The following is a 27123-nucleotide window of genomic DNA, read 5'->3' on the forward strand; positions in this document are numbered from 1 at the left end:
AGAAAAGGCAGAACGGTTTCCTTCCTACCACAGAGGCCTTCTCAAGAGAAGGACGCGCGACCAGGAGCCGGGGCGGGGACTAAACGCTGCGCCAGAGAGCTGTCAAACCCAGGCGGGGCGTGTTTCCCGGCAGGGGCCGGGCACTGTCACGTGAGGGCCAGCGGTCAGCTGACTAGATCCCAAGTTCTCCGCAGAGGTACGACGCGACCCAGGGCTGCTGCTGATTGGTGGAGGCGGATCCAGAAAAGTAGCACTTCGGGGCGGGACCTTGACGGTGGGGACTACCATTGGCTTATGCAGAGTCACGTGGGCAGTCGTACGCTGCACTAGGAAGAGAGAGGGGCGCCCTATGCGGACGTGTGCGCATGCGTCAAAGCCCGGGGTCGCCGATTGGAGGCCGTGAGTCACGGGGCGGCGTGCATTGGCCGGGGGGGCGGGGCCGGCGGGGCGCGCGCCGAGCTGCGAGGCCGCTGGTTGGCCAGCGCGAGCCACGTGGTGCGGGGCAGCTGGGGGTGCGCGGCGGTGCGACGTCAACGCAGCCCTGTGAGCTCCCCCGACTCGTCTCTGCGACCCGGCGACGGCGGAGTCCTCGGAGGGCCGTGCCCGGGCGGGTTGCTGAGCACTCCTGCGGCCGCCATGGACAACTCCGGGAAGGAGGCGGAGGCGATGGCGCTGCTGGCCGAGGCGGAGCGCAAAGTGAAGAACTCGCAGTCCTTCTTCTCGGGCCTCTTCGGGTGAGAGCCGCGCGGAGGGGCGGCCGGGAGCGAGGCTGAGTGGACGAAGGAGTCGTGGCCTAAGGCGGCCGGGTCGGGACGAGGGGATGCCGGGGCCTGGTGACAGGGTCTAAGGCCGCGGAGGGGACGCAGGCTGAGGGCCGGGCTGTGGCGACACGGTGTGAGGAGAGACGGTCTGGGATGGCGGAAGGGCCTTGGGCTGAGGACACCCGGGCCGAGGCGACACCATCTTGGGACGGAGAGGGGACCCAGGCTGAAGACGGGCCAAGGGGCCAGAGGACTGTGAGGCTTGGGCGGGGACCCGGCCTGAGGGCTTGAGGGAGCCTGGGGGAGCAGCCGGGTCGCCTTTGGAGCTCTGGGAGAGCCTGTCTGAAGGGTCCCAAACGGCCGTGGTGGGGCCGGGGACTGGGGACACCTGCCCCAGGGATCGGCCTTCCCAAGGCCTGGGGCGGGGGGTTTGGGTGAACTCGGGGTGGTGGGGTGAGGGGATCCTGGGGGGTGGGAGGTGCCCGGGACAAGTGGGGCCCTGGGTGGTGGTGATGGTGTAAGAGGACCTGACAGTCGTGTGAGAGCTGAGCAGAAGAATGAATCCCCGGGGTGACAGAGTTAACGCCGAGGAGGCCCGGGCTACGGGGCTGGAGACTGATGTGGAGTGGGGGGATGAGTGAAGCCGGCTTGGTTTAGGAAATGGAGGGAGAAAGGGGAGGGATGAGGGAGAGGGAAAGCCAAAGGAGTGGAAGGCTTTCTGTGTAAGGATGGAGTAGGGATGGGGCGTGTGCGCGGGATGACTGGCGTGCTGAGAGGGGGGCCCGAGCGGGGCTGGGAGACAGAACGAGCGCCTGCAGTCTGGTAGACATTTCACATCAGACTCACATTAGCCTGTAAAACTAGTTCTGATGACCGTCCTCGGAGGAATTTTAGTGGCTTAGGAGTGTCAGAAGCCTGGGTTTGAAGTGTGGCTCTGTCACTGACTTCATGCCCTTGGGTAAGTTGTTTGATTTCCCTGTTAAAGGGGATCACTAGTAAAACCTATGTCAGGTATTTGCTGCTAGTATTGAGTAAGAGTGCGCACAAAGCGCTTAGAACTGAGTCTGGCACATGGTTAACGCCCTGAGAGTCTTAGCTGTCATCAGCGTCGCTTCCAGGAAGGCAGCAGGTGTGGAGCCTGTACGCTTCTGTTGGGGATCAGGGTGGGAGCCCAGGGGGACGTCTGAGAGGGGTCAGAGGAGGGAGAGACTGAGTGCGAGGAGGAAGGGGGAGCTGACAGGTTGTGGGAAAGGGACTCTGGGCCATGGGGACTTAGCAGAGTTGGGGGAAGGGGCTTGAGGCTCGGGGCGGAGGGAGAAGAGGGGAGGAAGGGAGGACTGGAGAGGGTTGTGTTGCTTTGGGGCTGGGAGGAGAACTGGAGAGGGACTGGTGGGTCTGTAGAGAGTTAGGAAGAACTGTGGTGGAGGTGGGCAGGGAGTCTGGCGACAGAGAGAGGCAGAGACTGGGGAAGGCTGCGGCCTGGGAGAATCTGCCAGAAGGCTAGGGAAGGGGTCTGGGAGGAGGGCCTGAGGACACGGAGAGACAGTGTTAGGAGATTGGTGAGAAATGAAGAGGAGAGGAGACGGAGCAGCCTGTTATTTGATGTTGGATGATGTTTAGCAAAAGAACTTGAATAACAAGGCTGAGAGTTATCTGGTCTGGAGAGGCATCCGGGGCTCATGGATTGTATTGATTAGGTGGGGAGTGTTTTATTTTAGAGGCTGAGAGTGGAGAGAGGGTATGTGTGTGTTTCCTCTTCCCTCACAAGGGGAGAAGTTCAAGTGCAGTGTTTTGGGGTGGGGCCGAGAGCTCAGTTTTCCGTGATAGTTTCCCTGGGTGGTTTTTGGTGTCGGGTCCCTTTGGACTGGGGATTAGTGTCCTGTTGGTCAGTGGCTGGAGGGAGCAGCTAAGTCAGCCCGCGAGACACATGCCATCTGGTTGGGAAGGCGAGAGTAACACTTGCCAAACGCTAGTAAAGCAAAATTGTAAGGTAACTAAGGCTTATATTATATCATGTGTGTGAAGTTCCTGAGTTGAGAGGAAGCGGCCTGAACTGGAGGAAGGCTCTTAGGAGCGAGCTGGGCCCCGAGGAACCCTAAAACTAGCAAGTCCTAGTCCTGTGGAGTGAGGGCGTGGGAGAGAGTGCTCGGCAGCGGGAATTGTGCGAACAGAGGTGTAGCGTGAGGGGAGGTTCTACCCTGAATGATGGGGAACCGAGATCCAGATGGACCAGGGATGGCTCCCCAGAGGAGAGGCCTCCATCTGGGAGCATGAACAGGGGTTCTGGGGGTGCCCTCTGGTGGGGAGCGCTTCTCTGGGCAGAAGGGCCAGCTTGAGCAAGGCCCAGATGCATGAAGCTCAGTGTGTGCACGCTTCACATGGGGAGTTCCGTGTCAGCACGTAGTTAGAACAGGCAGAAGGAGGAGGTGACGCTGAACAGGGATGAGGCCCAGTCTCGAGAAAGGGCTTGCATGTGAGGAGGTGGTAGAGAGCATTGAGGATATTAATGGGGATCTGTCTTAGTCTGTTCAGGCAGCTATAACAAAATACCGTAGACTGGGTGGCTTATAAACAACAGAAGTTTATTTGTCACAGTTTTGGAGGCTGGGACGTGCAAGATCATGCTGCTGGGTAGATTTGGTGTCTGGTGAGAGCCCACTTCCTCATAGATAGCTGGCTTTTCACTGTGTCCTTGCTTTGTGGAAGAGGTGAACTAGCTCTCTGGGGTCTCTTTTCGTAAAGGCATGAATCCCGATGATGAAGGTTCTGTCCTCGTGATCTAATCACCTCCCAAAGGCCCCACCTCCTAATACCATCACATTGACGGTTAGGATTTCAACACATGAATTTTGGGGAGACATAAGCATTTCGTCCAGTCCTGGAGGGTTCATGTTTGCCTCTTAGAAGGACTACAGCAGCTGGTGTGGGGAAGAGGTTGGGTGGGGAGAGTGAAGGCAGTGACAGTAATAATAGCAGATGATGTTTATTAAGTGCTTTTCTGAGCCAGCCTGGTGGTCTGGTGGTTAAGATTCAGCTCTCTTACTGCTGTGGCCCAAGTTCGTCTCCCCATCAGGGAACCACACCACCCATCTGTCTGAGGGTTGTCATTCTGTGGCGGCTGCGTGTTGCCGTGATGCTGAATGCTATGCCACCAGTATTTCAAATACCAGCAGGGTCAGCCATGGTGGACAGGTTTCAGCGGAGCTTCCAGACTAGACAGACTAGGAAGAAGGATCTGGCCACACACTTCCAGAAAAATTGGCCCTGAGAACCCTCTGAATAGCAGTGGAGCACTGTCTGATGGAGCGCCGGAAGGGAAGAGGATGGCGCAGGAAGACTGGGCAGGGTTCTGCTCTGTCATCCACAGGGACGCTAGGAGTCGGAATCCACTCAACAGCTCTAACAACAACACCTGAGTCAGGCCTGGGCCAGACCCTTTACCCGCATGCTCACATTTAATCCTCACAGCATCCCCGTGGAGGTGGACAGATGGGGGTTTAGAGAAGTTGGTGTGTTTGTCCAGTCCCCCAGTAAGTGGGAGATCGGTGTCCAGAGCCAGGCCTGTCTGATCCCAAGGCCGTCTCGCTGCCACACTAGTTTCTCCTTGAGGCCTGGGCCCCTTTCTGGGCACTTCATTTAGGAAGCATGTTGGCAGACTGGGTGTCTTAGGGCACTTCCTCCCTCTGGTTCCCCCTTCCTCCTCGCCCACATGGCAGTTTTCTCCAGACATTTGAAAGCAAGAGCAGGTGTGTTTATTCCAGTCCCTTCCAGCTCCAAGAGCAGCTGAGATGGTGCTGAGAGGGGAGTGAGCAAGGCCAGAGCAGAGGGCAGGGGCACGGGTGGGAGAGCGGCCTGACGGGAGCCTGTCTGTGTGAAAGCTGGGAGAACATGGAGAGGTCGGCGCACCGCGAGGACATGGGCGGGAACCGCCCCCGGCGCGTCCTCCCCTCGGGAGCCGCCGTGTTCAGCGTTTCACAGCCCACCGTTTCTCGAGGCCGTCCTGGCTTCTGAGGACTGGAGAATGGAGCGTTGTGGCTCGGCCTGTTCCTCGAGCGTCTCCTTCCCTTTTAGGAACCTCAGCGATGACAGTGTCCCAGATTGACAGGTCTCTGCTCATGTCCAAAGGGCCAAAGCCCCCAGTGGGATCTGGGGCAGCCCCTATCCTTGGATGTGGGGGCCTTTGCTGTTCCCTCTTTCTGGGCTGCCAGACGCTAGGGGGCTTTGGTGCGCCAGCAGCCTGTGAGGGAGGCGGCGCCAGGCGGTTACTGGATCTGCGCTCCTTCTGCACCCCCCCCCCCCCCCCGCTCCCCAGCCAGTGCTCAGGCACCTGAGGAGGGGCTGCGGGGCGATGGGCAGCACTGGAAACTTCTGCTCTGGAAGCAAAAACATAGAGACTTCCTGAGTAAAGCACAGTGAAATTGGGCAAAAGGAGATGAGGGGGGTGAGGGGCACTTTTTCTTCCTTCCTGCTCCGAGTCTCCTGATGGATCCAGACTTCCCTGCGGTGCCCCTTTGGGATAGTACAGATTCAGAACAGCCCCCTGGGGCTTTTCCTCGTCCCTGACGTCTCACCCTTACCCCCTCCCCTGAATCCAAAATAAAAACTTCTTTCCACTTGGATACCACCGTGTATAGGAAGTTTCTTCATCTGTGAAATGAAAATCATAGTAATCCCTACCTCCTGGGGTTGTTCTAAGGAGTAAATAAGATTGTGCTTGTGAAGTGGTGAGCACAGTGCCTGACCCTGGTAAGTGCTTATTAAGTGCTTACTATTATTATTATTACTAGGTGTTGTTACTGGAAGTTGAGCTGAAGGCTCTGGAGAAATAGAGATGCCAGGGTGTTCTGTATACGAACAGCACGGTCCTAGAGATCAAATGTTGACAGATCAGTTCCTGTTTGAACCACCTGTAGGGGCCTGTAGCCCCAGGAGCCTGGAGGCTGGCTTTCCTGCAGGGAGAATTGGTGCCAAGGTCAGAGAGGGTGTCCCCTGTACCAGTCCCACCTGGGCCCTCCGTGAGCCTGGTGTGGGAATGACAGCTTCCAGAGCGCCTTCCACCTGCAGAGCGTGCAGAAACCCCTGGTGCCGGTTCCAGGGGGCACCGAGGCCATTCCCAGTGCCCTGCCAGCTGCCAAGATACACAGCTGGAAACCTGGCATCTCTTGCCCAGTCTCAGTGGAGTCTTTTTTGAGGGGACACAAAGTTTCTGGGTAACACGGCCATCATTTCGCTGCAGTCTGAGGGTTCTGCCTTTCTCAAAGGATGGGGCTTCGCTGCCTGATCATACAGAGGTTTCAACGCTCCCGTTGGAGATGCGGCTACTGAGAGGCAAGGGTCTCTCTGAAACATCTTTTAAGAAAGGGGAACGTTAAGCTCTTCGGTTGGGATGAAGTGATCCTGTTGGGGTGCAGAGGGAGTCAGTGTAAGAGCCACAGGAGCTGGCTCAAAAGAGTCGGGCTGCCTCTGAGCTTGGAGTCAGGAGGGCGACGGCCCATAGATAAGTGCTGGCAGCTGTCAGCGCGATGTGGCAAGGGGTGGGGGAGGGGAGAGGCCCAGAGCTCTGGGAAACCGGAGGAGGGGCGGCACTTTGCTGATCTGGGGGTCGGGGAGCTGAAGCCCACGCTGAGGTGTTGAGGGAGGTAAACGTTTCTAGAATCTGCTCTCCCTGCGAGCCTGATGAGAGGGCTGCTCTCGTTTGCCAATCACCTGCTATGTGGCAGGCGCTCTCCCGGGCACTTCCAGCAGCTCTGCCAGCTGCGGGGTCTGTTCCGCAGTTACAGATGAGGAACCCGGGCTGCTGAGCCGTGAGCCGGCGCCTGAATCCAGGCCTGTCTGACTACAGTCTGAGGTTTCCCACTGCCGCAGGCGACTCGAGAATTCCCATCGCCAGGTGGCCGGCAGCCTGGGAGAGTGTTTCTCCTCCTTCCTATAATAGCAGCCGTTTGAGCACCTGCTCCGCGCTGCGCTCTGTGCCAGGTATAGCACATACGTCATCTCTGATCCTCACAAGGACTCCTCCCAGGGCAGGTTCATCGTCTCCATTTTCCAGATAAAGAAATCGAGGCTCAGGGATTGCTAGCTCAAGGTCGCACAGTGCCTGAGACTGGTCTCAGCCGAGGTCTCTTCGCCCCCAGGTCCATTCTCTTTCCACCCCTTGCCGGTACAGCCATGTCACGAGAGTGTCCTGGGACGATTTCAGAGCTGGGCAGCGAGTGTGTAAAACTTGATTCTCCAGTTGTTTCAGGGGCCTCTGTGAGCACCGTGGGGGCCCAGGCCCTGCCCTGCAGGAGCTGTACCCATTAGGCGTGTAGGAGGCAGTGAGTAGCTTAGTGCTTGCAAGTGACGCGGGAAGAGAGGCCCAGGGATCCCACCGCCAAGGCTCCTACAGCTCGGTGCAGTCAACAGAGGAGCGAGGCTGGTGGCCGCCTGCTCGCTGTGCCTTCTGCCTGCAGCAGTGTAAGGCAGGCTGGGGCTGTGGGGGCTGGCTTAAGGAATCCTCCCTTGCCTCCAGGCCACTCAGCGTGGCTCCAGCAGAGAGCAGATGAGGGTGTGGGGGAAGAGGGAGAATCCCCCTCTGCCCTTTCCCTTAAGGTTTTCATGGCTGGCCAAATCATTAACAAGACAGGTTAGGAGAAAACAATACCAAGTTTCATAACATGTATACATGGGAGAAACCAGGGACACTGAGTTTCTCAACACAACAGCAGAGATTCTCGTCTTAAATACCATCTTCAGCTAAAGACAAAGGAGGATGTTGGGGGTGGGGGGAGTCAGTTACAGGAGATTACCACTAAAGCACAGTAAACAAGAGTAAGGCTATTATGCAGATTTAAGGCCTCACCTTCCACATTGATAAATTTCTAGAAATGAGGTCATCTCCCCGCTTCCCAATACAGAGAGGGAGATACCTTTACAAGTGGAGATTTCCCTTATAAATGTAAGTGTTTGTCTGGCAACTCCTTGCAGGGCCATCCAGAGAATGTGGCCAGAGAGACAGAATTTTTGCTAAGATGGGCTTGTTGGTGCCTTTCCTATTGTAACATCTATTTTGCATTATATTACAGCCATCAGATAGTAACTCTTTCCTGGAACAGATCTTCTATGTCAAACTCTTTAGGCAGTTAGTGGGGGAGGTCAAATGTCCGTCAGAGAAAACAATCAAGGTAAAGAGATATATCCCAGGGTGGCCAAATCTTGATCTCCCACAAGGGAAACCCGAGCAGCACTGGCTGTTTAACCTACAGGAGAGGCGAGAGCAGGCAGGGACCCTTGTACGCCACCTCCTTTTCCAGGAGACTCTTGGACACAGGGAAGGAAGCCTCCCAGATCACTGAGTGAGTGAGAGGCAAGGCAGGGCTGGGTCCCCAGGGCCGGAGTCCTGTTTCTGGCCCTGCCACTTCCTGGCAGCCTGAGCTTGGGCAAGCCCCTTAACCTCTCTGAGCCCCAGCTTCCTGCTCTGCAGAGCCGGGTAAGACCCACGGGGATATTGTTAGGGACTCTGCTCCTTCAAGCGGAGCACCTGCTCGGCCATTATAATGAGTAATGAAGAAGCACAGCGTCTGCGAGCAGGTGTTCGTCCCCCGCCCCCCCCCCCCCGGGGCAGGGCCTTAAGTCTGAGGGGAGGACCGAGGGCCAGTGGCTGAGGTACCGTGGAGGGACGGGAGGGGTAGGGAGTGCTGAGGGCCTAAAATGGGAGTTCCTCCATCTGCCCTGCCTTCTGAGGTTCTTGGGAGACTGCAGGTGGGGTGGGTGACGTGTTTGGGAGCCAGGAAGTGCCCAGGGGATGGAGGGAGGAGGGAGGGAGGCTGCGACTCTGCCCTGCAGACCTCCCCTGGCCTGCGGCCCGCCGGGCCGTCTGTGCGTTCCTGGCACCGCTCTCCTCTCCATATGGCAGTCACTGGAGGTTGGTAGCTGTGCCTGGGAGACCTGAGACCGCTTCCTCCGCCTTGGGAGGGGGGAGAGCAAAGCTGAGCGGTAATTATAGACAGCCCTGCTCCATGCCGGCCCAGACCAGTTCCCTCTATTCCCGGCATGGCTCAGAGCGTGGGATGGGGAGAGGGGAGCAGAGGCAGCCTGGGGGAGGGACAGCCAGCTGTGGCTCACGCTGCCACCCCTGCTCTTGAGAAGAGGCTGGCTTTTCTGGATCTTATGCGGAGTCAGAGGGAGAAGGCCTGGTTTCTTCTCCTCGGGGGGGTTTGCTGGTTTTGGTCTCAGAGAGGCCACCCTTAGATGAGCGACATGAGCTGATCTGACCTGGGAGGTAAGTCCTGTAGTAACCAGGCAGATTTACCATGTGGGGAGACAGCTTGGGAGAGCAGTGGAGCTGGGGACTTCTTCCGGTCACTCTTTCCCTGCCAGAACTGTCCTATTATATTAGAATAGGGCCTAAATCCTTCTCCTGGCCTCCAGCATGGGGGTCCCCTGCCTGTCTGTCCAGCCTCATTGCCTACCACTCCCTGTACCAGAGCCATCGTGGCCCCCTTCGCTTCCTTGAACTGGCCAAGCTTGTTTCTGCCTCAGGACCTTTGCACATGCTGTGACTGCTGCCTGGAATGCTCTTGCCTCTTTTCGTGGATGGCTCCTTAGTCATCACTGGGGACTAAGCTGAGGTGTCACATCCTCACAGCGGCTTTCCCTAACCTACCCGTTCTAAGAAGCCCCTCCGCCCCCAGTCCATCTAGTGCTTAATCACTCTGAACCAGGCTTGCTGATTTCCTATTTACCATGGGCCAGGTCCTTCTCCTTTGTTTATTGCTGTTATCTGCAGTGCTTGGCACATCATAAATACTCAGACATTTGTTACCCAGATGAATAAATGGCTGTACGAATGGCTTTTCCTTCAGGATTGGCCAGTGACCCTAGGCAAGTCACTTTCCCCCTTTGAGGACTCCATTTCCATCTCTAAAAGGAGAGGCTGGAACTCCGGAGATTGATTCCCCCGTCATCGCCTAGCCGTGGAAACAGCCGGGACCCAAGTGTTGAGCAAAGGAGGAGGCAGGCCTGGAGGCCTGGGCAGACGTTCATCTCTCTGGCTTTTCCACCGCACAGTTATAATTGCTGACCCCATGCAGGCTGGCCCAGCTTTGTCTGGGGTCGTAGAATGTCAGCTGGGCAGCTGACAGGCTTTGTGTCCTGTGTCCACTCTGTCCCACTGAGCAGAAAGGAGCCAGCTGGGGCTGACTGTGCCTTGTTGATCACCCAGCTTTGGGCCTCTCAGTGAGATGGGCTTTCTGCTCATCCAGGAGCCTGAGCTGTTTCAGAGAGTGTCTGGCTCTGGATAGGATTTACTCACACCCGCAAAGAAGGGAAGGATGCGCTAGGGGATCCAGGGGCTGGGCAGAACTGGGATTGTGGTCTATGAAAGCATCCTTTAAGAGAACAGTCCAGAGAAGGCCCACGGGGGAGGTTTTGAAGCCTGGCCCCAAGGGAGCCTTCTGAGATCTCTTCTGCCAGAAGCTTGTGACAGTTCCTCCCCTCTCCAAGGCCAGGGGTGTGTTCTGAAGAAGTCACTCCAAACAGGGGCCCTAGGCCCGAGGTGCATTGTGCCAGCCAGGGTGAGGTCTGTGGAGGGAAGACAGTGGGACCAGCAGGGCAAGTGCGGGAGGAGCGCATTGCTCAGGGGCACTTCCTGGGGACAGCAGAGGGCTGGGGAGACAGCGTCAGTACAGCCCCAGAAGGCAGAGAAGGAGAGCCTTACCTGGTGCGATCTGGATCCAGGAGCCTGGGATTCCAGTCCCCGCCAGCCAGCCTAGGGGTTGGAGAGGGGCCGTGTCTAGGTCGGCTTTTTCCCTCCCAGACTCACCAGATCCTCTGAATCATCTGGAACAGTTGGTAAGAATCCTGACTCGAGGCCGCACCCAGAACTACTGAGTGGAGTCTCCAGGGAGGGCTGCTGTGGGGCTCCGGTTTGGTTATTAGAACCAGCACCTGACCTGCTGCCCTCGCAGCGTGGAGTGAAGGAGCACTCAGAACACAGCTCCCAACATTACACCAGAGGCCCCCGGCAGCTGCGGCCGCTGTTGGCAGGTGTCCAGGGCCAGCTGACACCAGGGTGAGGGGTGGGACAGTGAAGATGATTCGTGCAGCTTGTAATTGGAAAATACCCCCTTTTTTTCTTCCTCCAAAACAAAACACACGTTGGTGTGAGTGGAGAGAGGAATCTGACCATCATCTTGGTGGCACTCCTGAGTGTGTGGATTTTATTCTGCTGGTTGTGTGGGCGATGGGAGTTTGAACAGTTACAGAGACCACAGAGCTCGAGGGCTGAGCCGGTTGGATTATTGGAGGTGGAAGGACAGAAGGACGTGGCAGGGACTTAGGGGTGAGGTGATAATGAAGGGTCCCCCCATTCTGGAGGAGGTTCATATGCACTGCTTGGGAGTCGGGAAGCCAGGGTAAAGCTGCCCAAACAGAGTGCTCTTTAGTTTTTTTAAAATATACAACAACTCTGTATCTCTTAGACCCCAACTGTTGCACAGTAATTGTTTCAAGGGTGGTTTTGCCGTTTTAAATAATGCTGTGCTGAACATCTGTATAGCTTCTCTGATTAGTTTCTTAAGATAAATTGCTAGAAGTGTAATTCATTGCTGGACCACAGGATCCAATGTAAATCCTAATATTTAAAATATATATATGTTTTTTTCTTGAGTAGATAAAACACGCAAATGATTAAAAAAATCCAGACTGTACAAACAAGGGGTATAAATCTATCTCCCACACCTGGCTCCCAGTTCTGCAGACCCTACCGTAGAGAAAAATGCTATAACTAGTTTTTTGTGTATTGTTCCAGAAATATTCTACGTTTATATTTTCATATATGTTTCTGTTCTTACCGTTTTTTGTGTTTTAACACAAATGGAAACTATTTATATACACATTTTAAAATAGTCTGTTTCTTTGTATGTCTGTATTGTAGTGTATCTGTCCAGTCTTGAATTGGTAATGACACACTTTTAGTGTTGAGAGATCTTCTTTGAACAACTGCAGTGTGCAAGGCACAGGGTTAAGGCATTGGGGAAGGGCCAAGGCGTCCCATGCTGGGCTCTGCCCGCAGAACGTTTTGCAGTCTCTTGGGGAAAGGGGTTTGCAGAGAGCCCGGGAACCAGTGGTCACGGAGCATCCCGGGCGGGCAGTGGAAGCGGCTCTTGGAGGCAGGGCGCGTGGGGAGGCCAGAAAGGTCCCCCACTGAGTGACACCCAGCCCTCCCCAGGGAGCGCCCAGGCAGCGTGCATCCAGTGCCTTCGTGTGAGGGGCTGGGGGCCACGGGCTCGGTCTCTCTTGAGCCCGGAGCAGAGGCCTGGGCGGCAGCTGGGCACGGAAAGCTGGCCTCACGGGGAAATCGTGGGGGTGTGTGCTGGGGCGGAATGCTTGCTTTCTCTTTGACACCAGACTAGATCTCTCCTTATCTTTTCCTCCTCTTTCCTTTCTTCCCCAGGGGCTCGTCCAAAGTAGAGGAAGCATGCGAAATCTACGCCAGAGCAGCAAACATGTTCAAAATGGCCAAAAACTGGAGTGGTATGTGGTCCCTGCCGGAGCTCCTCCAAGCTCATTCTCCTCTTTCCCTCAGCGTCCCTCCCCAAGGCCTGGCTGAGGGGCCAGCCTGTAGCCCCCTTTTTACACCGTTTCCACAGCACAAACCCCCTGGCCCAGCGTCTGGTCGTGTTGAGCCCACTGGGTTCTTTTACAACTGGGGTCACAGGGCCTTGGAGAGAGGGTGTAAAGGATAAGGGTAAATAGATTATTGAATCCAGATAGACCCACGTGGATTGATGAGCTCTTTGAGGAGTTTCTCCTTAAATTCAGAGTCTCAGGTTTCCCCGGAAGCTGTTCCCTACTGCTTCCATCAGAGTCTGAATTCTGGGCTGGGGACAGCATTCGAGTGGTTCCAATAATAACATTGGTCACAGCTACCCTGCGCTAAGCACTCTACTAAGCACCCAGCATGCATTGTTTAATTGAATCATCACAGCAGCCCTGTGAGGGTCGGTACCATTAATGTCCCCATTGTGTCAGTTCAGAAACTGAGGCTTGGCTTAGCCCCATGCCCAGGGTGCCGTGACTAGGAAGTGACAGAAGCAGAACTCAGAAACTAGAACCCTGACTCCGGAACCTGGGTGCTCCACGTGCCCCTAGGCTGCTTCACGACCTTTGGAGCCAGAGCGAGTTGGGGTTGTGTCACAGCTCAGACTGGCCGTGTGACCCTGGGGAACTCGGCCTCTCCTAATCTCTTTCCTCCTCAGTGCAACAGCGGGGGAGGTAATAGTCCCGACCCCGGGGGGCTGGAGCGGGGATTCGTGGAGATCAGGCATCACCACGGAGAGCAGTGGGCGCTCAGTGAAGGTGGTGGCCGTGAGCTCCACATTCTTACCCCTGGTGGCGGCATCGCCTCCCATTTGGAGTAGAAGACACAGCTCTTAGAGACTCCAGTCAGCAGATAGCCAGCTTGAGGAGCAGCCCCGGGGTGCCCGGCCCGGCCTCCGTGTGCTCTCACTCCAACTGCAGACAGACACTCACACTGACAATGTCATACAGTGCGTGAGGTGCCTCCCCCCGGAAGAGGGCGCCCCAGGTCGTGCGCCTCCTGAGACGCCCACGACCTGTGTGGTGAGCGGGGTCGTGGCTCTCCTGACTCGGCTCTGAGGTTGTGGTCAGACTCAGGCAAGGCTGGAGCTTGGTGGGCAGACGGAGGAGAGGTGGGTGGGCAGGGAGGGGCTCCTTGAGGTCAGAGAGGCGGGAGCTCTGTTCGGGAGCCCTGAGGGCCTGGCGGAGAGGTTCAAAAAGCCCGCGTGGTGAGCCCATTGGGCGCTGGTTTCATAATGTGGCTTTGAGTGTCAGCAAGACTAGATCAAGGAAATCAAGTAAAGACACAGTTTGGAACCCAGGGACGAACTTTCTGACCACGGAGGAGATGAAACCTAGGATGGGACCATGGAGGCAGAGTGTAAAATCAGTTATCATCATTTTCTGAGAATGTTTGAGCTTTCATGAAATATATTGTGCATAAAGCTAGATGCTGCGTGTTTTTGTTTTTGGGTTTTTTTTTTTTTGGTGAGAAAGAGTAGCCCTGAGCTAACATCTGTTGCCAATCCTCCTCTTTTTGCTGAGGAAGATTGGCCCTGGGCTCATATCCGTGCCCATCTTCCTCTACTTTATATGTGGAACGCCGCCACAGCACGGCTTGATAAGCGGTGCATAGGTCCGCACCTGGGATCCGAACCTGTGAACCCTGGGCCGCCAAAGCAGAGCGCGTGAACTTAACCACTGCGCCACCGGGCTGGCCCTGCTATGTGTATTTTTGTGCTCCCAAACTAATAAAGTGCCTTTAGAGAAAGAATACCTATTTTTCAATCATGTAAATATTGCTTTTCCCCTGAAATTTCTTAACCCCCTCCCCCCTACTATTCAAATAAAAGTCCTAGGCCATTTCTTCATTTTCCTGCAGTGATACTACCTTTCCTGCACATGGCACTCAAGTTTGGAGCCCTTAAAAATAATCAAGAAATCATGCACAGTGAAAACCTGGGCGGCTTGTTTACCGTGCTGCTCTCAAGTTACAGGACGGGCCCTCTCGTCCTCTTCCGGCTCCAGAATCTGTGATATGGATTCAGCTGGAGGAGAAGGAAGGGAAGGAGCCTCACAACTGAGCTGGAGGTGACTGTTGGAGCTCCCAGTTAGCACAGCCCCCCCCCACCCAGAGGAGGAGAGACCCGTGGTCTCCTGCAAGGCAGTTCAGGATTGGAGGTGTGTGAGCAGAATGGCTTGGGACCCGTGGAAGGTGACAGTGTGCCGAGTACAGGACAGACTGGGCTTCAAGTGTGGCCTCCACTGCCCTCCGCTTTCTCCCTGGGCATTTGTCCCCACGCACTCAAGTTCTTGGTGTCCGCGTCCTGCTTCCCTTTCTGGACGTGAAGCTCCTGGAGGGAGCGGGCCCTGTGTGTCCCCCATGTGCCTCACGGTTAGCATAGTGTCTTGCCTACGCAACTAGTAGTGACTGCACGAGAACTAGACTGTGGACAGAGGCAGAGGCGTCAGGGGAGTTAGGAGGAGCTGGGAGTCGTGGGGAAAAGAAATCAGACTCGGAAAGGGGGGGTAAACGGGGAAGTGCTGTGTAGTTGGGTCTTGATTGCCTCTCCCTTCCCCACTCCCCCTCCGGCCCCAGCCCGTGGTTCAGCCTGCACGGCCTCTGAGTGGTGGCTCCCAGCCCTGTGGTTCGAGGCTCCCCAGGGGGGGCACCACTGGGGTCAGGAGGCCTGAGGTCGAGGCCGCCACCTCAGCTCACCCAGGCCGGTGTCTTCCTCTCTCAGGGACTCTTGCCACATTCTTGAGAGCTCGGCCAGCTCCCAGGGCAGCGTCTGAGTGGCTTACAAAGCACGGAGCCACGCTAAGGCCAGGGTCCCTCTTTTCTGTTGCAGCTGCCGGAAATGCTTTCTGCCAGGCGGCCCAGCTGCACCTGCAGCTCCAGAGCAAGCACGACGCGGCCACCTGCTTCGTGGACGCAGGCAACGCCTTCAAGAAAGCCGACCCCCAAGGTGAGGGCCTCTGTGGGTCCCTGGGCTGGCTGCCCAGAGCCCCTGCCGAGCACTGTCCAGAGAAGTCCTCGGTTGCCGTGAGACTCGGGGTTCCTCCGTGGCCGACGTGCGGTAGGCTGGCGGGAGGCACACGCGCCTTCGTCTCAGAGCTGGCTCCCTTCCGGGCGGCGTTTGTGTCCTGCTCCGCCTCCACCTCCCCGCTTGGACTTGGTGTATGCAGCTGAGCGCTCGCTCCCGAAGCCCGGGAGCGTGTGGGAGTGGGAGTTACATTTCAGACCCACCGCATGCCAAGGAGGGAGGAAAATCTGTTCTCTTGTCAGAATTAACACGCAGAAGGGGATGGGAGGGGGTTCCAAGACCAGCCAGGTAGGAGTCGCTGCCGAAAAAGGAGCGGAAATTATCCTAACCTGGCTTCCCTCCCCCTGGGGGAATCAGAGAACCAAGCCGGAGACGCAGTTGCCAGTGAACAGGTTCCTTCAAGTGAGAGAGGGTTGGGGACGGAAGCTCCGCTTGGGACTGAGTCATCGTGAGAAACTGTTTTTGTCCCACTGGGCTCGTCCTGAAGTGGAAGCGCAGCCCAGCGGGTACCAGACTTTTGAATCTCACGGAGCTGGAATTTTAATTTATTTTTTTAATCTCGGTGCCAGACGTAGGTTGCTAACTTTTAATTTTAGCAAGCAAAGACTTTTTTTTAATGACCATGTATGGTCACTGTCCTCTCATAAGAGAATGGGAAATACATGAATATTTAAAAAAGAAAAAAAAAAGGCTGCATAATCTTGGAATAAAGACCTGTCCTTCCCAAGAGAGGACAGTTTGCACCAGCGCATGGAGGTCTCTGCAAAGATTGGCGAGCACGGTGCACACACCAGCACTGGGGAATTGCTGGCGGATCCATTACCGCCATCAGGGACATTTAGTTTCCCGTCAGAGGTGTGATCTCTGTAGACCAGGTAGCTTTTCTCTGTCCCCGAGACGTGACCTGTCACTCCTCTGCGGCGGGTGTCTCAGGTGTTGGTCTGAGTGGTCACGTGGTGGGCTCAGGCTTGGCAAGAACCCGAGGACAGGCCTTGTGACTGGGTGGGCCACTGTCGCTCTGTGCACGAAGCTGAGTGAGGCTGGCTGGCAGCGCTGGGCCGCTGCGGGCTGCGTGGGTGATGCAATGATGACCCCGGGGCGACCCTGGGTGGTTTTCACCTCGAATCACCCAAGGAAATCTCTGTGTCCCTCATGGAGCCCTCACCCCAGCCCTTCCTCTGCTCCCTGGGGAACCACTTGAGCTGGAGATGTGGCCCTAGCGTCCGTGACGTTCAGCTTCTGCTCTGGGGTGACTGGAAGGCCTCGTTGTGGGGTGGGGGCTGAGTGCCAGGCTGCGTGATGTGTGTGCAGCACCATTTGCTCTTTAGATGAGCCCAGCGCCTCCCGCAGACAGGCCCCCCGGGCACCGCGCTGTCGCCTTCTTCCCAGGCATTTGATCTGAGCTTTTTCAGGCTCTGCAGGGTGTGTGTGGGATGCTAGGGCCTGGGTCAGGGATGTGGCCCGAGCCTGGCCTTGGGAAGCTCGGGGGGGTGGCTGAGGCGTCCCAGGCCGCTGAGAAGGCAGCTGTAGTTGGGTGTGGTGACGTGCCCATCGCGGGGCACAGAGGCCGAGTTGGTTTCTCCAGGGACCAGCCAGCACAGCTCGCTGCCCTGGGAGTGGGGCGGGGAGAGGGTGGAATTGGTGGGGTGGGATGGGGAGGGCCTTCAGGAAGCGTGAGGGGCAGCGGGCGGAGAGAGCCTGATCTGGCAGAGCCGGGAGCGGGTGCCGTGGCTGGAGCCCCGGTTCCTGGTGCTGAGCAGGGAGCAGTGGTGGAGCGGCGTCCCAGCACGCTGCCTCACGCCTGCGCACCCCGGTCACGGCCCCAGGAGTGTGTGGCTCACGTGTTCTCTGCGGTCCGGGTGTTACTTAGTCTTTGGGCCTCTGTTTCCTGGTCTGGGGCAGCAGATACACACGGGAGGTGAAGCACAGATGGGCCCAGTGCGGCACCTGGGGCGGGGTGAACAGCCACTAGGGATGGCCCCCAGCTCCTGTCAGGCAGGGGCCTGGCCTGGGCTCCCGCAGCCTCCTCCCCTTGGCCACGTGCTCTGGGAAGCAGCTGGAGGGCCCATCTGGAATCCTGCCCGGTTTCCCCAAGCAGGTGGCCAGCTCCCTGGGGCCTCACTGGTTGCCTCACCTGCCTGGACGGCCTGCGTTGGTGTCAGCACTTCCCGCAGAGCCCTGGAGGACCCCCTCAGGAGACAGCTGGGGCCGCGCCTTTGCCCAAGGCCTGCCAGAGCTGACTGGGGTGGAGGGAGAGGATTTGGCTCCTGTCGTTGCTCTCTCCCGCTGCCCGTGTGTCCTGAGTGCCGGCCAGGGGGTGGCCTGCTGCCCCCTTGGTGGCTGGGTGGGGAGGTGATGCCCCAGCTATGGTTTCCCAGCCACTGCCGGCCGCTCTGGGTGGACTCAGGCCAGGGAGGCCTCTTCCCCCGCCTGCCCGACAGCTGGACCCCGGGATGCGTGTGTGCTTGCCTGCACCCAGGGCAGGGAAGTGGCCAGGCCCCTGCCTCCCCTCCCCCTTGTGCCCTATCCCCCACCCCACCCCCCGCTGACGTTTAGTGGGCGCCTACTGCTTACCCAGACACGTGGCATCTTCCTTTAAGCTATCCCACTTCCTTGTGGGGTTCTGTGATCTGGCCCCTGTTCTACTGAGGGGGAGCCTGGGGCTGGGTCCCAGGGCGTGATGGGGGGGACTGCCGCTGGACAGAAGGTGGCTGGGCACAGGGATGGGTTGAGGGCCCTGGGTCACAGACTCCCTGTCTCCCTAAGCTGCACCTTCCCCTCTGTGGGCCTCAGCACCCGCCCCCCCCACCCCCCCCACCCCCCGTCCTGGGCTGGATGCTTCCCGGAGCCCCTTTCTGGCTCCAGCTTTCTGTGGGTGGATGGAGGGGATGGTGGGCAGGTGCGGTGGGTTTTGCTGTGCTGGCCCTTGGGTATGCTGGTCGCTCATCCTCAGGGTCTGGTGACTGGAGATGAGCCAGGTGTAGCCAGTGTGTCAGCTGCGCTCTCGCAGGGCCGTCAGCTGGCAGCCTGCTGCTCTCAGAGACAGCTGTCCCAGATCGAGGAGCAGGCGTGAAGGGGCTTAACCCCTTAAACCCGGGAAGCCTGGTGCTGCCTGAGGCCAAGCTTTCCTCCCCGGCCGCCCCTGGCCCCTGCGGTGCAGACAGCACTCCGGCGCCAGTGCCAGCAGCTGCGGGAGCCTGTCCTGCCGGGGGAGCTTCCAGCCTCCCCGCTGCGGGGCTGCTGATCTCACCAGGAGCACCCTTTGCCACCTGTGCCTGCAGGCACCGGGTGGGGACAGAGCGAGGGGGCCCACGAGCCGCCTGCCTGGGAGCCTGCCAGCCCCGCCCCCTGGGGTGGAGGGTGGAACGAGTGCTTGTGCAGAGCCCTCCCTGCCCCCAGCTGCTCCTCCGTGGTCCTTATGGTGCTGCTTATCACCGTGTTGCAATCTGAGTTGCAACCCGTCATTAGCTCATCAGTTACTTCCAGAAATGCTCTGTTACAAAGTACATGTGTGCTAAAGTAACACTTTCCAGCTATAATTTTTTCTTGTGTTGTCTCCGTTTCCTTCTCCTCTGCCCACTTTTGCCTTATTTTTCTCTTCCCCACTGCCCCCGGCTTCCAGCTGTCAGCCTCAGAGCCTTGACCAAATGGTGTACCTTCTCTGAATCTTTGTGGGGTCCCCGGAGGCCTTTCAGAATTGGACCAAACCTACAGACCTTTCTTCCCCCAGAGTAGTGCTCACAGACACCCACTTTTTCCATGTAAATTTAGGGGGCCTTGTGGGCTCCCTGAAGTCCCAGCCACAAGTCTGAGGCTAAGGGCCTCTGTGTGTGTGTCTCCCTGGGTGGTGAGACCTGTAGCCCCTTGAGAGCAGGCGCCAGGCCTCGCACTGTGTAGCGTCTCGGCCCATGGGCCCAGCTGACTGTCGAGACCCAGCGGTGGACCAGGAGCCTTGCGAATGCCCTGGACTGCGGGTTGAACTTTCAGTCTCGCCCCAGCTCTGAGCCTACATCCTGTGGTCCGTCCAGGGTCTCTGTCTTTCTGCCTCCACCTCCCCAACACCCTTGCCTCCTGAGATGTGTTAAAACAATGTTAAAACAAAAAATCCACCCGAGAGATCATCTCTATCTGCTAGAAAATGCCGCCCACTCATGCTTCTCTCTCTTCCAAATAACTTGTCAAAAAAAAAAGAAAAAAAAGCCGTCCCCAAATTTAAAGTCTTGCAAGAGATAGTAAAACGAAAGTAGCCCAGTTCCTCCTCACGTGCCATCCCAGGCCCCTGTGTGTGTTGTTGGTGAAACCTGCTGTTTGAGGAGCTCGGGTGGGGGGAGCAGTGCCAGGTTATGGGGGGCACAGAGGGTCTGCTGAATGCCAAGACGTGGGCAAAGAGATGGTGGATTCCAACTCAAGGGGCCTTGGTGGCCCGGCATCTGGCCTTCTCCAGCCGCAGATGGAGCCCAGACAGGTGTAGGGACATAGCTGATTCAGGTCCCACGGTGAAAGGCTGGCCGAGCACAGGTGGACCCTGGGCGTCCCTTGATGTCAGCCCTGGCCGCCTCTGGCCCCAACTTCCCCCTTGCCAGCCTTGGCCTGTGAGGTAAGGCCCTGGCAGATCTGGCTCAAAACACCCACGGGAGTCTGGACGTCAGCCCAGCCCAGCGCTGGCTGGGTCCTATCCCTGGGGTTGCTGGGAAGGTGGTGGCATCATGGCGGCCCAAGGGAGAGGCAGCCGCGTCAGCAGGCCAGTCTGCGGAATAAATCAGCGTGACCAGGAATGCCTTCACCTTCCTCCCAGCCCCGCAGAGTGTAGCCCTGGCAACCCCAAGTGCCTGCCGATCTCTGCGATCTCTCCGCAGGCAGCCGGAGTGCCTGCCCCACGTCTCCCTCCTCTCCTTGGCTTCTGTTGTGACTTCACTTTTTCATTTCTCCTCCCTGCCTCCCCTTTTCTCTCCCCAGAGGCCATTAACTGTTTGATGAGAGCAATCGAGATCTACACAGACATGGTAAGGGTCGCTGCCTGTCCTGTCCCCGCCCCAGTCCACCTTATTGCCCCAGCCTCACCTCCTCTCTTCCAGCACCAAGAGCAGGCGGGGAGGGGAGTAGGAGCCCCGGCATTTGGTCACCTGAGCTGGGCTGGGCTGGCTGGGTCGTCACCCAGTTCCCCACCAGCGTGGCTCCTGGCAGCAGCTCTCAGCACGTCTCAGGGGCTGATGGCCCCTTCCCACCAACCTCTCCATGGCCTGTCCCTGTTTTCATTGGTAGAAGACATGGTTATTGGGGCGTGTGTGTGTCCAGTGCTTTTCCCCTTGCCCAGCCTTCCCCACCAGCATCCTGTTTGATCAGCAACTGGGGACAGGCCAGAGGGGTGGGGAGGCGGGGCCCAGTCGGCTCAGTCCCGCCCCACCCCGCCCTGCCCCGCCCCAGGGAGCATCCCCATTGACAGAAGAGGCCCAGAGAGGGGGCTGCCAGCCTGAGGCCAGGGAGCTGGGACCGTGGACCAGACCGGGTGGGCTGCTGTCAGTTCTGCTTTCTGCCTCTTCACGCTCCAGCTCTGTGTCGGCAGACCCCTCCCCCAGGCAGGAACATGGGGTCTAGGCAGATGCTCTGGTACCGTAGTTACAGCAGTGACAGCAGCGCCTGTTATGGAAGCAGACACTCCCGGCCGAGGGTTTGATCCTCTTCTCCAGCAGCGCTGTGCAGGGGGCGCTGGTGTTACCCCATTTGACAGTCAGGAAAGGGGGCCCGGACAAGGGACGTGACTTGCCCAGGGACATGCCTACACGCTGGAGTCACTGAGACCCAGAACTAGGCCTGGCTGAGCCAGGGCCTCGGCCTTCCTGCCGCCCTCAGCAAGGGGGTGGCTGTGGGGCAGCGCTGTGTGTGGAACGGTGGGCCAGGCAGCTGGACCCCACGGGGCGGGGGCGGGTGGGGTGCTCAGCCGCTCCGGGAGCTGCAGGCCTCCTTGGGGGAGGCTCTGGGTGTCCACAGGGGAGGCTGGAGAACGGGGGGTTGGCCTGTGAGAAGGGCCACCTCCATGGCCACTCTGGGGGCGGCAGAGGCCAAGAGGGAGGTTGTTCCTTGGGCAGTGGGGACACTCAGGCCCTCAGCCGTGTTTTCTCCAGAGCTTTTACCAGGAGACTGGGCTGGTCTGCCTGCCTCTCTGGACCGTCTTAGCAAATGCTTCCTCAGCCAGGGCTTCTGCCGAGTGCCTCCACATACGTTGTCTCTGGTGCCCCCCCATCTGCCCCTTGGACAGGACAGAAGCTGAGGCTGGATGGAGTGACTTGCCCACGGTCCCCGGTCAGGGCAGCACTCAGACTGGGCCTGTCACTCGAGAGCCTCCCTCTTAAGCCCTGAACCCCTCTGCTTCTCGGTACCCTCCTCGGCACACCTCACCTCAGTGTGGCTGAGGGGTGGGAGTCCACCAGCCTTGGGGACCTGGAGGGACCTGGTTGAGCTGGGGTGGGGTATTCAGATCGTCACTGCTCACAGCTAGCCCCTTCCCGTGTCCCACCCAGGGCCGCTTCACGATCGCGGCCAAGCACCACATCTCCATTGCTGAGATCTACGAGACGGAGCTGGTGGACATCGAGAAGGTGAGTGGCAGTGAGGGGCCCTGCCTGACCGACAGCAGGGAGGGGCTGCAGCAGCCTGTCCTCTGGGACCGGGGCCCCTCTTGTCCTGTGCGCTCGGGGGAGTCGTCTGGCGTCTGAGTACTGGGAAAGGGGCGTGGGCCGCTGGAAGAGCTTGGATGAAGGACAGGCCTGCGAGTGACGCAGGCTGCATTGTTGCCTCCTTGCCCCCTCCTCCCTCCCGGTGTCTCCCCAGGCCATCGCCCACTACGAGCAGTCTGCAGACTACTACAAAGGCGAGGAGTCCAACAGGTACTGGGCGCCGGGCTCCCCTCCTCCTGCCCGCCCCAGCCCCCAGTCAGCCCCTGACCAGCCACCACTGCCCCCCTCTTCTCTCTGCCCCACGCAGCTCGGCCAACAAGTGTCTGCTGAAGGTGGCTGGTTACGCCGCACAGCTGGAGCAGTATCAGAAGGCCATCGACATCTACGAACAGGTGGGGACAGGAGCAGGTGGGGACAGGTGCGGGCTTGCGAGCCCTGCTCCCTGCGGAGGGCACTGCGCCCCATCCTACACGCCCCACAGCGCCCTTCTCCCCGCTTCCCTGTCACCCTTCTCACCCTCACCCCCTGCTCAGCCTGGCTAAACGCTTTCTCCGCCCACGACCCCACTTGGTGTCACCGCCCTCTCCCCCGACGTGCCCTTCCCACACTCCTCACAGAGCTCCTGGGTGGTGAGGCTGACTCTGAAGAACCAGAGTCGGGGAGGGAGCGGGAAGACTTGCCCAGGCCTGGAGTGGGCAGAGGCAGCTGAGGCCCCGCAGGAAGGGGGCCGGGAAGCAGGGTCCCTCACCGTGGTGGGAGGGCAGGAATGTCGCACGGGCGCGCAGGCTCCCCTCTGCTGTGTGGGGAGGGCTGGACAGGGCCTGGGCCGTCCTGGTGGGTTCAGCCTGGCCAGGAGACAGGCAGGCAGCTGGCCTCGGAGGAGAGAGGGGCGGGCACCGCCTCTCATGTTCCTGCAGCCTGCCACCCGTCTGCCCGCCGACGTGCCAGCCTCCTGTCAGGCTTGACAGTGGGGCTGCCTCCTCCCACCATCTCGGGCGCCTCGGAGGCCCATGGACACCTGGCTTCAGCCCTGTGGCGACACCCGCCCCGTCGTGCCCTGGTCCTCGGTGGCTCATGTAGCAGTTGCCGACTTCCCCAGGGCTGGCCCCTGGCCTCCCTGCCCTCGAGGTCCACGACTGAGCCTCATCCGGGGCACAGACCCACTCCCGGCTGTTCCCCAGTGCCTGGCAGTGACATGGCCCTCTGGCTACCCGCCCCAAGCTCACAGCGCTGCCTCCGTGTGCCACAGGTGGGGACCACCGCCATGGATAGCCCCCTCCTCAAGTACAGCGCCAAGGACTACTTCTTCAAGGCGGCCCTCTGCCACTTCTGCATCGACATGCTCAATGCCAAGGTGAGCCCAGGCCAGGGGCCACCCTGAGCTTACCCCACCTGTCCTGTGACCGCCCCTGGGCACCTGTCTGTCACTAGGCCAAGTGGCCCCTTAGCAGGGGCCACTCCCTCACTCACATCTGGCCCCTGACCTTTGGCCTTGGGCGGGAAATGCTTGTTCTCGCTGGTGTGTTTTGGTCTCTGGTGTCACGTGCCTGGTCCTTGTAGCCTTTGAGTTTCCAGTTCCTGGCTTTCTCATTGCCAGGCTCTTTCTTTCATGAGAGCACGTTTTGAATCCTTTCTGCACCCTGTGAGGTCGGCACCAGTGTCCCCCGTTTATAGATGAAGACACTGAGGCTGAAAGCAGAGTCCCTTGTTCAAGGCCACATGCGAACTGTAGCCAGCGTTCTAGATCTTTCTGACTCCCAGTGTCACGATTTGAACCATAGCCTGTGTGCCCACCCCACCCATTTTCAGGGCTTTTTGGCAAGAGGGGTCAGTGCTGGGTGAGGGGGCGGAGAGTGGCTAAGGGGAGAGGCTGGACTCTGCGGAGCCCGAGATTTCTGGGGTCTCAGCCATCCCACCGCTGCCGCAGCCCTGCTCCCTGCATCCGGCAGGGTGGGTGAGAGCTTGGGCAGATCCCTGCTGCACCCCTTACCCTGTGCCCTGAGCAGGTCACTGCCCTCCCTGGGCCTGTTCCCCACTTTCAAAGTTGGGTCACCATCCTTGGACCCTCCGTGGGTCCCCGTGGTGGTTCCCTGTGAGAAGTGCCTGGCACCTGGCCTGACGTGTGAGGTGCATCATAGGGGGCGCTTGTTCTCACCTGCCCCCTACCCTGGGGGGACCAGGTGCGGGAAGGGCACCGGGCACCGGCCTGGGAAACCCTCCCCGGGCCCCCACCCTCCTCCGCCTGCAGCTGTCTCTGCCGCCAGGCTTGTGCTGAGCTCAGCCCGGTGGAGGTGCTGCCAGGCTCAGAGCCAGGTGACACTGGAGGCTGGGAGAGGGCGCAGAGAGCCCACACAGGGCCCAAGAGTCCCCAGATCCCCTCGGCTGCTAGGCCAGAGGCTCCGATGGCCCTTCTTCATTAGCTTGTCCCCTTCCTTCCTTCCCCCCGCTCCGTGCTCAGCTGGCTGTCCAGAAGTATGAGGAGCTGTTCCCTGCCTTCTCCGACTCCCGGGAGTGCAGGCTGGTGAAAGTGAGTGCTGCGCGCTCCGGCCGCCCCGTTCCCGCGTCTGGGCCTGGAGGCGGGTGGCCGAGCCTTGGGTGGGGTGGGCTCCCGTGAGCATGAGACACATAAGGCTCAGGCAGCGATGGAGCCAGGGGTGGAGCCAGGAGACTGCGTGATCACGCACACGCGTACACACACGCATGTACACACACAGGAGATTCTATTTCAGTGAGGTTGTGAGCGACTTCTGAAGCCAAGGGCAGGACTGGAACATGGTCCCTTCCTTCCTGTCAGCATGGAGCCCCCCCGGCTTTCCCCGACCTAGATGGGGTGTGTGTGGATCTAGTCCAGGTGAGGCCTCAGGCCAGCCTGGTCCCCGAGCCCTGCCTGCCATTTTCTTGCAGAAACTGTTAGACGCCCATGAGGAGCAGAACGTGGACAGCTACACCGAGACGGTGAGTGGCTGGGGGTGGCCGTCCTTCTCAGACACACAGTCTTGTGAACCTCACCCTTCCTCTCTGGCGCCGACCCCTGGCTGTGAATGCCTCGCTCCAGTCGCCCCAGGATCCTCACAAGTAGCCCCGAGAGGTGCAGGGAGTGTCCCCCATTTGGGAGCTGATGCGCTGAGGCTGAGGGGGCTGAGGAGACTCGTCCTTGGCGCCTCGGGGCCAGAGCTGGGATTCGAACCCACACCTGTGTGCCCCTGAAGGCCAAGGTGTGCAGCACTCGGAGCCCCCCAGTGGGCAGTTGAGGGCTGTCTCACGTCGGGTGCTTTGATGACCCCCGGGGTGCAGATGGGGAGGGAAACGAGTTGTGTCATGCCTCCTTCCTCCCCCAGAGAGGTGGGAAGGAGGAGGAGGGAAGTGGGGCTGAGGGGCAGGAGGTGGAGCTCAGGCGCGGCCAGCTCGGTCCTCATCCGGTCCTCTAGACTGTGTCTGTCAAGCGGGTCTCCCTGGGTGCCCCTCAGGAATCACAGGCCCCTAAACGACGGCAGAGACCCAGCTCACTCTGGACCCTCCTGCCCCAGTGTGGGTTCCCTCTCTGGCCTCTCCCTCCCCGTGGCATGCGGAACAGGCCTTTTCATGCCTCCAGGCCTCAGTTTCCCATCCTTGAAATAAGGAAGCTGGACTTCTTTCTTTTAAGCTGCAGAATCTTCCCGCACCCGAGGGAAGCCTTATGCCCAGCCGGTGAAGACACGAAAGGGAGCCGCTCTGGCTGGGGTCGGGGCTGCCACCTCCCTTGCTCCTGTTCAGGGACTGAGGCCGACAGGGACACAAGAGAATCTCGGGCCTGGAGATGGTGGCCTCGGGGATTGGGACAGGGAGGGAGCCTTGGCCAGGCATGGGACTGGCCACCCGTCACGTTGCCCGCTGTGCTCTGCGCAGGTGAAGGAATATGACTCCATCTCCCGGCTGGACCAGTGGCTCACCACCATGCTGCTCCGCATCAAGAAGACCATCCAGGGCGACGAGGAGGACCTGCGCTAAGCCCCCTGCCCCCTGGCGCTCTTCCTGCCCCGTCAGCTGTCCCCGGTGGCCCTCCAGCGAGGATAACGGCGTGAGCCCAGAGAGAGGTGGAGCCTGAGACCCTGGCTGCGGAGCCCTTCCCTCCCTCCCCACCGAGGAGCCTCGCTGGCCACTGCGGGCTCAGCGCTGCTTCGGGGCCCTGAGGCCGGGCCCGCTGGCCAGACGGTCACCCTCTGTTCTCGCTGCATCCCTCGCCCCGCCCATTTATTTAAGCCCCCAAAGGTGCCCTTCTCCACCCCAAAGCAGAATCTTTGACACAGATCTATTTGCTGAAGGTGCTGTGGGGGTTGGGGGTCAGCACCCGACCGCCGTCTCCCGAGCAACTGAGTTGGGAGGTTGGTTTCCATCTCCCCACTTTGTCCCCCAGCCGAGGCTTGAGCACACGTAGCCACCGAGATGTGCTCTCAGCGCTGGGGGTGGTCTCCCTCCCCCCAGCCTCCTGCAGCCCCAAGCTCTCAGGAGAGACCCCAGGCCCTGGAGCGCAGAGGATCGGCCCGCACCCACCCCTCCGTCTGCTCCTTTCCCTAGTGCTTTGAGGTTTTGTGAGTTGGAAGCTGCAGCTGGCTCAAGAAAGGAAATAAAAGACACCACTTTTGCATGAGTCTCTCTTCCTCCTCACCTCACCTGTGCTGTCCCTTCCCCTCAGGGCCTGTGTCTGTCTTCTGTCCCTCTGGTCCCCTCGGGCTCTGGGCACACTGTGGGAAAGAGGAGGCACGAGTCCTCTACAAGCTTGAGTGGGAGACGGGGCGGGGTGGAGGTCTGGGGTCGAGAGGCCCGGGGAGGGTGGGGAGGAGCTCCCGAGCCCGGGAACGCCTGTCTGGATCCAGCACTCTCTGGGGGCCTTGGTATCCTCAGCTGGGATGGCGGGTGGCAGTGCCGCCCCACATTGCTGGCTGGAGGAGGGGATGCAGCAGTGGGGTAAGAAGGGGTGGAGGAGGCCCCCCGAATCTCCCGTCCTCGCCCCATGTCCACGTTTCCCTGAGTGGCGCTTGTTCCTTCTGTCAGGGCAGGGAGGAAGCGGCTTTGGTGGGCAGAGTACAAGGAGCCAGTAGGTAC

At 59.1% G+C, this 27123-nt stretch overlaps 1 protein-coding gene across 2 annotated transcripts; it reads left to right on the plus strand.

Annotated features, from left to right (window-relative positions):
* Positions 1-507: 507 nt before the first annotated feature.
* On the plus strand, positions 508-26663 carry NAPA (NSF attachment protein alpha). 2 transcript variants are annotated; one of them, XM_004440198.3, is made up of 11 exons: positions 508-734; positions 12196-12275; positions 15173-15289; positions 20324-20370; positions 21886-21963; positions 22196-22251; positions 22349-22433; positions 23291-23395; positions 24500-24568; positions 24946-24996; positions 25927-26663. In XM_004440198.3, the coding sequence occupies exons 1-11, from the start codon at positions 637-639 to the stop codon at positions 26026-26028; spliced, it is 888 nt and encodes a 295-aa protein (XP_004440255.1). In that variant the 5' UTR covers positions 508-636; the 3' UTR covers positions 26029-26663. The 2 variants fall into 2 exon arrangements, with proteins under 2 accessions (XP_004440255.1, XP_087277577.1); XM_087421451.1 differs by lacking the exon at positions 508-734 and adding an exon at positions 8118-8229.
* The last annotated feature ends 460 nt before the right edge of the window (positions 26664-27123 follow it).

This window comes from Ceratotherium simum, chromosome 33, assembly GCF_057802395.1.
Source record: "Ceratotherium simum simum isolate JZ-2026a chromosome 33, ASM5780239v1, whole genome shotgun sequence".
Classification (NCBI taxonomy): domain Eukaryota; kingdom Metazoa; phylum Chordata; class Mammalia; order Perissodactyla; family Rhinocerotidae; genus Ceratotherium; species Ceratotherium simum.

Bases quoted from the DNA above. Each gene is read 5' to 3' on its own strand.
- NAPA (XM_004440198.3), top strand. From the start codon at position 637: ATGGACAACTCCGGGAAGGAGGCGGAGGCGATGGCGCTGCTGGCCGAG. The intron at 21,964-22,195 runs GTGAGTGGCAGT...GTGTCTCCCCAG, and splicing joins AGCTGGTGGACATCGAGAAG to GCCATCGCCCACTACGAGCA. The intron at 24,569-24,945 runs GTGAGTGCTGCG...ATTTTCTTGCAG, and splicing joins GGGAGTGCAGGCTGGTGAAA to AAACTGTTAGACGCCCATGA.